The sequence below is a fragment of the Enoplosus armatus genome, chromosome 4, assembly GCF_043641665.1.
Source record: "Enoplosus armatus isolate fEnoArm2 chromosome 4, fEnoArm2.hap1, whole genome shotgun sequence".
NCBI classification, from domain to species: Eukaryota; Metazoa; Chordata; class Actinopteri; order Centrarchiformes; family Enoplosidae; genus Enoplosus; species Enoplosus armatus.
The window spans coordinates 14,724,946-14,735,116 of record NC_092183.1 but is presented as its reverse complement, the minus strand read 5'-3'; the positions used below and the strand labels follow the sequence as shown (position 1 = coordinate 14,735,116).

The 10,171-nt window shown below is 40.8% G+C and overlaps 1 protein-coding gene across 2 annotated transcripts; it reads right to left on the bottom strand.

The window, feature by feature from the left end:
- Window positions 1-2,101: 2,101 nt before the first annotated feature.
- On the bottom strand, window positions 2,102-10,002 carry pes (pescadillo). Of its 2 annotated transcripts, none has more exons than XM_070904379.1 (15): window positions 9,869-10,002; window positions 9,573-9,652; window positions 8,442-8,595; window positions 8,015-8,124; window positions 7,630-7,801; window positions 7,402-7,491; window positions 6,973-7,089; window positions 6,678-6,755; window positions 6,154-6,243; window positions 4,348-4,478; window positions 4,105-4,230; window positions 3,492-3,676; window positions 2,944-3,101; window positions 2,690-2,857; window positions 2,102-2,485 (listed from the first exon to the last, which is right to left on the bottom strand). In XM_070904379.1, the coding sequence occupies exons 1-15, from the start codon at window positions 9,890-9,892 to the stop codon at window positions 2,411-2,413; spliced, it is 1,758 nt and encodes a 585-aa protein (XP_070760480.1). In that variant the 5' UTR covers window positions 9,893-10,002; the 3' UTR covers window positions 2,102-2,410. The 2 variants fall into 2 exon arrangements, with proteins under 2 accessions (XP_070760480.1, XP_070760481.1); XM_070904380.1 differs by having other exon boundaries at window positions 4,348-4,463.
- Window positions 10,003-10,171: the final 169 nt, after the last annotated feature.

Genomic DNA, 10,171 nt, shown 5'->3' with positions numbered 1-10,171 from the left:
TATTATGGAGGCATGCTCTCTCTCTGCCATCAGAAGCCACTCTGTTGGGAGACATTTGAGGAGAAGGCTAGTTCAGGTGGAACAGCTCTGCCTGCAAATGTAGAGTGAATGTTAAGAGGCATTAGTTTTCTGCAATAACCTCCAAACCTGAAACTCTACTGGACAAATAAAAGGCAGTGTGTTTGCTTAAGCTTTCCCCAAAAAGTGCCACGTAACATCCTATTATATATTAATATATTATATATTATTATAACTTTATCCATTATCGTGACATGGGCTCTCATCTATTAAACATTAGGACTTTCTACATTTAATGTTACAGCCCACATTTAACCTGAAAATGTTTACCCTGAGCTTTGTATGGCTGCATTTCAAATCCAAAGACAGATTTATTTATTGTATTGGTGAAATATCTGGTATTCTTTTTTTTTTACTTTTACAAAGACCGTTCATCAATATTAAAAAAACTAATTCAATCAAAAGACTGGAGAAGGATTTCTTACCCTCATACATGAATCCAGAGAGAAACTAACAGAAGAGTTTCTTGTCCAACAGCATTGTCTTCTTCCTTTGCGTCCAGTTCCAGATGGTTAATACTAGTTGATCTCCCTCCCACAACTGTTCTTATAACTGATCTTGACATACACATACTGTTATAGACCCAGCACAGTCCCGCGCTCCCCTTATCACATGTCCAGTGCCACGGAGCTCATTCATCTCGTTGCTGCTCCTCTTCTCCTCTTTCTCTTTGCATGCACACCTGATGCCTCGGGCTACCTGCCACCTCCCCCTCAACTTTCAATTCCAAAACTGATCTCGCTGGATAAAGCACTTCAGGGAGGCTCATCTAGCCGCCTGTGACGTCAGGGTCTCTGTCAGGGGACATGCACTTGTCAGTGAGTGTTAAAAAAGGAGGGGAGGGAGGAGAGAGGCCGTATAGTCCCTATTCTGTGTCTACATACAGAGGGCTATTGAGTGCAGACACTGGAGTCTGAGCTGCAAGCTGATAGGAGGGGTGGAAAACAGCATAAAAAGAACAAATGCAGAAAGCCAAAGCACAAAGGCTCTAATTGTACCACTTGATCAAGACTGCTCTGTCTGTATTGTTTGAAATGCTTATTTAGCAATCTGTCTATACACGCTGTAGGAGGAATGTACACAGAACAGCTATTAAATTTTGCACCACTGATTAAACAAGTATTTGAACAAACTGAGCATGCAACAATACCGTGTATTATGAACAATACCTGAAGATATTTATAAAGGATCAATCTTTTTTCTTTTTTAGGATGGTAAACAGTAAATAAGGTATCTTATGCTTGTGAAACTGCCATTCTCAACACAATCTCTTGTGTGCAAGACAGCCCAGACATTTCAATAGAGAATGAAATGAACATTCAACCACGAGCTACAGTCTATTTGGCTCTGCTGTCCAGGATGTAACAATATGTGGTCACAACGCCTCACCCATTACAGTATGTGTGAGCCCCGTCTCTCTGCACACTGTGGCCCTGATTCCCGGAGGGCATACTGGATTCATGCAGCTCATCCCACACTCGTCATGCTACTGCACGACACTGCTCCTTTTGTTGAGCAGGGTGCGCCTTTGCGTGCAGGCACCCAGAGTGCCAGGCTGAGACCCGGACTGGGTGGGCATGCGTGGAATGCAGATCAGGGTGAGAGGGGGCAGGCAGTGTCACAAAAAGAATGAGGAGATTGAGGAGAGCGGGCCATGACTGGTCTGGCCTTTGGCCCACCACGATCACAGCAGCATCTCAAGAGGGCAGAGGGGCTTCTGCTCCTTCGTCATCTGCACCCACTGCCCATGTGTGGACAAATCACTCAAGACGTCCCACCATCAGCAGCACAGTGACCTCAGCCTCTGCCCATTTCTACGTATGTGAATATTTGTTCTGATCCAAACAGAGGGAAGTGGGAGGGCAACTCATCTGCTATTTAGAGACTAACTGCTTGCTTTAAGCAGAACTAGGTCTTTAATATGCCAAAACACACAGTAGCTTCCCAATAGACAGAAGCCTCAACTTCATTTGACTACCGTTACAAGATCACAAGAAACAGGTTTAATATGTTGTGTTTTTACTTTAAAATACAGGCCGTTTCAAGTAGAGCTTTTAAAATACAGTGGAACAAATATCTTGTGTAATGTAGAACAGTTCACACAAACAACATAAAGGCAAACAGTCACTTTTACATGAATAATTACACAATTAGCATATGCCACATCCTGCATTTCAGCTTGAAATTATGCAGAGGTCAATGCATCCAAGTCACGGTGCATCAAACTCTCTAATACACTTACAAGTTTTATGACATGGCAACCTGCAATGCACTCTCTACCTCATGAAGTTAAATACATAAAGTCAGTCTGACAAATACATCATCAGATGAGTCATTTTCTGGTCTTTTTCTTCTTTGATTTTTCAGCATCATCGTGGGCCTTCCTCTTGGCAGCGAGCTTGTTAGCCTGTAGAAGGAGAATGAATGCACAGTTAAAGCATTGAACTCTGGGGGTCATCGCTGGCCCAGAATGTACTCAGAGATAAGATGCCACATAGTGAAAATATAGGATCCATTGTTAAAAATGTAAGAATGTTATCTGTAAGCACGGCTGCACAAACAGACTTATCTACACGCGAGTCCATATTCAATTAATAACAGAGGAACAAACCTCTCGGACTTTTCTCTTCTTTCCGAACATGATCTTGTCGTAGAGGTACTTTTCCTTTTTCTTCATCATCATGATGGCCAGACGTTTCTCCTCCGCTTTCTCCTCCTGCTCCAAGCGTGCTGGGTTTTCCACCTTCACTTTACCCGGCGTCACTTTGACTTGCAGAGACTAAAAGGACGAGACATGAGTTGATAAATGTTCCACTGGTTTGAAAAGACACAGAGGGTAAAGAGAAGGGATCAGAGGTCTCTTACCTTGCCCTGGGATCTTTGTTCTTCCATCTTCTTAAGATTCTTCTCTTCTGCCTCTTCCTCTTCATCCTCATCCTCTTCGTTGTCATCATCATCCACTTCTTCATCCTCACCCTCCTCGTCTTCCTCTTCTTCCTCCTCCTCCTCCTCCTGTTCCTGGGCTGTGATGGAAGTAAAATATATAAATGCTGTGTCCATGTTCTCTGAATTTATGTACGCTATAATAATGATGCATCTCATTTAGGCTTAATGTTTGATTCTTGTACAACACCGACTCACAAAGGATCTAATAAGGATTTTTTGATTCTTTATCATCATAGATTTTACATGTAGTCACTCCCTACTATAATTTATGTATTACTGGTGCAGCCAATTGTTTCAAGATGTCACATAATTAACTTAATGCAATCACCTGTGTGTAATCATGGTTTAACCGTTGTAGGCTAAACACACCGACATCTTAATTATAAGCACTTTGATTCAATGTTGTTAAAACAATAAAAAGATGAAAAAGTCAAAGTACGTGAAAAGAGAAATGCTTGTGTTCGTACCAGGCTGTTCTCCTCGTTGTAAGGCCATGATCTTTAGTTTTTCGGGGGGCACGTAGTCTCCGTCCTTCTCCTCCACGAAGGGAGAGAGGTGGGGGGGCAGAGTTACTCCAAGGAAGTAGTCCTCCACAGGCAGGAGCATTTTGGCATTGACACAATCATACACCCACTGGGGCTGGATGTAGTACCTAAGACAAATAGTATCATAGAAGAAGAAAAGGTGTGAAAATAACCTCTTATCTCTGATATGAAATAATGAACACGTCTCGTTATTATATAAAAAGAAATATATGAGGGAGCTGGCAGGCATGATGGAAGTGGCCCTTTGAAAATGCAGAGCGCGATAAAGAAAGAAGACAGGGTCTGTCAAACACAACGAAGAACAGGGTTGCTTTGAGGCAAGAGAGTGGACAGATGACTCTGAAAGCAGGCATTGTAGAGGATATGGTAATGCATAAGGAGAGAGGAGCACAATCAATCAGCAGAGACTTCCTGTTTTTAGGATTCAGACACATACTGTAAATCTAACTGGTTGTATAAAAAGTGATGTGTTCTGCCTGTTTGAAAAACAAGAAAATGTTAGAAAAGATAAAAAAAAACAACAATATTCCTTTACCTGTTGATATACTGTTTATCGATGTTGGGTCTGTCAACAATTTGATGTGTGATGGTCTCATCTGTCAGCTCGTATGTGCTACCAATGCAAACTGACTTGTCCCAGGACACCTCACCACCAAAACACCTGGAAGGCAGCAGGAATACACAAAACATAGAAAAAGGTTTGAAGTTTATAAGGAGGTTTCTTTATTTCTCCTTGTAAAAATGTCCTGTGAGTTTCACTGCAGCAGCTCTCACTCACCTGATGAGAAAAGCCAGCGACTCTCTGGGAGCTTCTCTGTTGAGGAAGAATTTGAGCCCCTCAAAAAGCTTTTTCTGAGCTTCCTGCTGTTTCTGTTCCTTTTCTCTGGCCTCCATCTTTTCCATGTCCTCCTGAAGAAAAGGCATTAAAGGAAAATATTTATTGAAATGTATCGAACTGTGCTTTATAATTGAATTCTGGGCCACAAGAAGATATGACATTTAAAACTAAATTAAAATTCAGTAGTTAAGACTTTCTTTCAAAGACATCACTTTCAAAAAAGGTACCCACAACTACTGTTTGGTGAGTTTTGTGAATTATTTCCAACTTGAAGATGAATTAGGGTACCAGACAAAGGATTAAAGTACAGAGAATAGTGCAGGTAGATTTGTTGTGATAATAACACTGAACAGAAAAATTATTCCTAAAAAGCAAATACCTCAAATCTTCCACTAAGGTCTAAAAAATCTGGTCCAACAACAGCTCAGGAGTGTTTTGTGTCTATATAAATCGAAGTCGGATCCCCAAACTCACACACACACACACACACACACACACACACACACACACACACACACACACACACACACACACACACACACACACACACACACACACACACACACACACACACACACACACACACACACACAGTCTCACTCACTAACACACACAGGGCTCAAACAGGCCCACAACAATAACAGTTTCCAACCCAGCTCAAGGGCTCTAAATCAACTTGCTCATCCGTGTATCCATGGATACAAATACTGGTAAAATTTCCAACGACATCGGACAAAGCGCATGTTTTGTTGGAGTCATTGATTAGTAAGGGTGACGTACACATGTTGCAGCAGTTTTAAGGCTCGTCTATGACCCATCAGGGAAAATCAGTATTGCAAACTCCTCCCTGATATTTCTAAGAATTCATTGTTGCCAACATGAGATCCTGAAAAGTTCTTAGAGAGTCTCTAGCCTCGTTTACAGCTGGTATTAACAAGCGCCTTGGATGACCCGATCACAAATGGACAGCTCCAAGTACGTCTGTTCACACCTGGCATCAGAATGCGTCTCAGTGACCATTTGTGATCGGATCTCACTTCCCCATTCTGTATGCAAATAAACATATACATTATTTCTATTTGCAAAGACCAAATGCGTTGTTGTTTTTAACTGGCAGGAGGCAGCAATGCGCTTCCCGTGCCAAGTCTGCCGGAAATTAAAAGAAGTAGTAGTTTGCAAAGACGTTGGCGCATGGGCAAATTCAAAACAATACAGATTGGGTCTATTCCTTGATGAGTTCCAGGCCCAAGATGTTTGATGCACTCGTAATATATCCCGTGCAAATGAGTACGCACTTCCGCTTACGTAGAGGACGTCAGTTGAACAGGCAGTCCTTCAACGTGGCCCAGGACACATTCCCGTACATACTGCTAAAAGAATGTGACCATATGTGGCCCAGACCACCTCCGAAGGTGGTCTGAGCGATTGGATCTCAATGCGTCCTGGATGCATTCACACCTGTGCTCTCAAAACAGTTGGGCAAAACAAGCTTCCCAGGGTGAGAAACATGTGGTCCTTAGCAACCAAACATGAAGAGGTAATCCCTAGTCTCACACCTCCAAAAGCTTTGACTCCTCTGACAAAGATATGTGACCTGTCACTTCTGCCCTCAGAGACCAATTAGTTTATCAACTGCATGTTTTGATGACATTTCTCAATATCATGACTATGATAAACGTTTTATTCTCAGTATATTCAAAACAGATAAGACACAGTGAATCATATTTTGTGCGCTGGTTTTCTTACCCCGTCAACAGGAAAGTGGTCGAGTTCAGCCTCCTCCTCCTCTGCAGTAGAAACCACCCGCGCCAGACTGGCACTCAGAGCCGACAGTTTCTGCACAGCCAAGAAAACAGGATCAGCAAGGATTTTGTTGTTTACATGCCCACTTATACATGGCTGCAGTGAATAACCAGGTTTGCAATGATATGATTTTCCAAATACACACAAATACAATACATACAAAGTTTACATAATGTCTCTGATAATGTCCAGAAGGATGTGTGGGACTCTACAAACTATTATCTAGATTTCACTTTCACAAAATAGTAGTAAATTAGTAGTAGTAGTAAAGTGGAAGTAAATTAATGTATTTTTCCATTGCTGCTAACAATGCCCATTTGTGTGTAGAAACACTGCTTTGCATCAGGTTTAATGGATGTCCTATTTTATCACAGGAACAGAATCAAACTAAACTGGGCAAATAAAACCAAAACTACCTGTATGATTAGATACCAAAAGAGGTAAGAGTGAGAGGTAAATAGCCTCACCTCCAAGTAGCTTTCCGAATTCATGGCATAGTCATCTTCATCCTCTTCCTTCAGCTCCGATTCTGCTTTACTGTCCAGCTGCATAAGGAGGGATGACATTAGAGTACAGGTGTGCAAACAGGTAAAATACTTAATATATACCTATTTGGAAAATATAAGATTTGTCTAAAATACAACATTTGAGATGAATGTAACATAACCATCACTATAATACTGTAACTACTGTTGCAATATAAATTTTGTCTTGATGACCACAATTAACTCTCAAATAAAGCATAATACGTGTCCAACATACCTTTGGTGGGTAGATCAGGTTGAGGGAATGGTAGAGTCTGAAGTTGATGAACCCCAGGAGAGTGGTGTACATCTCTGTGAAAGTTGCCATTACTCTGTAGTCGACATCCGTTGGGTGCTAAAGGAGCACAAAACTGTTAAACTAAGTCTCAATGATAAAATCCATAAACATGAGTGAAAACATTTATAGCAATGTACACAAACAGCTTAGGGCAGTCAGTGAACTTATCTTTTTACACAGAAGAGTAACTCTCCATCAGCCAACACTCCCCAAAGTGTCTTGTGCATGACAGCAACAAGTGTTTGTTGACTTTATGGTGGGTCCAAATGCTGACAGAGCTGTGTCAAACTTCAGTGTAATTCCATAATAATAAAGTGACTGCTTATCATTGGCATAATCTCTATGGACTGCATTTTATCATTCACTTACATCATGAGAGAACTGATATGGCACCAGCCATGTAATGAGCTGTCCCATCACTTCTGCTTGGTAATATATTCCCTTGATGGAGATGAAGACCTATCAGGAACAGACACTTGTTAGGTTCATTACAGAACGGAGGTCACTGAACTCAAGACATAACAATATACCCCCCCCCCATTTATATGTCAAACAAATAAAGCAGTCTGGTGGTTGCTGTGCTTTGTAAACTGGCACCTTTCTGAGAGCACGAGATGCAATCACAAAGTTCATCCACTCCACAGTGAGGCGTCTGCACAGCTGGATTGTCTGAACGTGGCATTTTCCTGTTCGGGCAAATGTGGAGAAGAGGAAGCACATGCAGAGGGCATCATCGATATCACGGAGAGCATCAATGAAGGTGGGGTACCTGCCACAAAAACGAGCACCAGTGAGGCAACACAACTTCATACAATTTGAATTTTTTTTTTTTTTTTTATCTACTACCCTTAAAAAAGGCAAAAGACAATTTGCAATTTCTCTGTCATTTCTGCTGATACTCTAAGTTGACTTGACACAGAGAAAGTCAGTTAAGCTCAACAATGCCCTCCTATGTTGAGTGTGGAGAATAACACTGCCTCACCTTTCTTTGATGATGTGGTCCAATTTATAGGTTGGTTTGTTCGACTTCAGTCTCTCCACTGCAGACCATTCTGTTTTTCCATATGCCCTCTTAAGTTTGCGTACAAATACCTGTTAAGATAAAACAATAAGAGTACTGTTCACATTTTATACCATTACTGCAGAAACAAGAATTTCCTATAACAAGGAACAAATTACATTTACAAGAAAGGCCATTTTCAATCTTAGAAAAGTGAACATGGACTGATTTCCTTTGAGACAAAATTATTTACTTCCTTTATGCGAGAGGAAGCCATTTATCCACAACAGGAAACCAATTCAACACAGTTCATTTAAGATCATTTTCCAAATAAACAAAATCAGCTCTTCCTTATGAGTATGTTCAGATTTAACATCTTTTTTAAATAAGCAAAATATGCCTGTGATACCTTGTAGTCTCTGAACTTGCCAACGATTGGCTCATGCAGCAGAAAGCGGATGTCTTTGAGCAGGTAGAAGGTCCTTGCAGCTGTAGAGCCCTTGTTCACCTTCTTCTTGTGCTTGGGCTCATGAGGGTAGATGCCCTTAAGGATGCACAGTCGTCTGAAAATCAGAGAGAGATCAGGAATTATTTATCTGTGAAATGGCTGCTGTTTCAGTGTGTCTTGCCAGCCGGGAGTCCTGTTATTGAAATCATTCTCAACAATTGTATGTGCTTAGGAGTAGGGTTAAGTGCTGCGACAAAGAATAAAGTATGGACAAAATGATTGACAAAAAATTGTCAATAGATTTATCATTCATGAAAGTAATTATTGGTGCAGCCCTTATACCAAACAATGATGTAAAGGTATCAATCATCTGAGATTTGTCTTTACTGTTTATACCAATGTAGAAATCTCCTTGATATCTCAGTCTGTATTAGGCTATTTCAGACAATGCGCAGGACTGTTTATGGCAGTATTGGATTTACAGGATTTGGATTTGATTTTCAGAGTATTTAATTAACAATTAACATTTAATTAGCCGCACACAAACATTCCAATCTGGCTATTTTGTATATAAATGATTTTTCAATTAAAGTTTGAGAAAATGTACCAACTGTCAGCATACACTCAGTTGCCAGTTTATTAGCGCCACCTAGCTAAAACTAGGGTTATCTTACTGAACAGCCCTGCAATAAATCCTACCTGCAGTAAGTCTATAATGTGAGTTTTTGTTGTTCTGACTTATTCAGGTGTTGATTCAACATTATGGCCAATTCAGAGTGTGCAGTTTGTGGTGCTGTTTAAATGTATTGCGTCATGTGTGTTTCTGATATTTTGTGTACCCTCGATATAAATAGGATGGACAAAATATTAGAAACAACTCAGTGTAATGCAATACAATTCTTCAGCATCAAACTTCTTCCCCCAAAGGGACCATACACGTGAATCAATACCTGTCGAAACCATATTGCAGTACTTATGTATTAGTGTTAACTATGTGTACCTAAAACATTAGCAACTGACTGTATATCGATTTAAGATCACATGTTGTATCCAAATCGCCAAACCTTATTACAGTCAACACGGTAACGTTACCTGAAATCTGGGAGACTCAGCTGCAACTTCTTGCGAGCTTTGTTTCTGGTGATGTAGTTGGTGGCAGAGCCCCTCTCAAACTGGAAAACAAGGATAGACGATCACATTAACCTCTCACAAACTTTGATAACTAACGTTAGAGGTTAACTAGATGATTTGACAACAAATGCTAATCGGCACCTAACAGATTCTACTGTTTCAGAAAAACAAACTTCAGCTAGCTCCGTTAGCTAACTAGCTAGCCAGATTGCTATAGGAGTTAATGTGCCTGACATTAGCCCGACGGCAACTCTTACCTTTTTCTTTTGAAGACCTCCCATTTACAAATAATATGTGACCCTCTCAGATCTTTTAGAAAATGTAATTGTCGACAAATTTAGCAGTTGACACACGGACACAACGTTAGCCACCGACACTAGCAGACGATGCACGTGTCGTTTGACATGCGCGGAGGAGGCGGTGCGATCAGTAACTAGGACCCAGATGAGGGGTCGGGCGTTTGTCCGCCTGTATAAAAAGAAGGCACACAAACAAAAAACCTCTTTAAATGTTTTTTGTACATTAATGAACACACACATCAGTTTTTAGTATATCTCAGT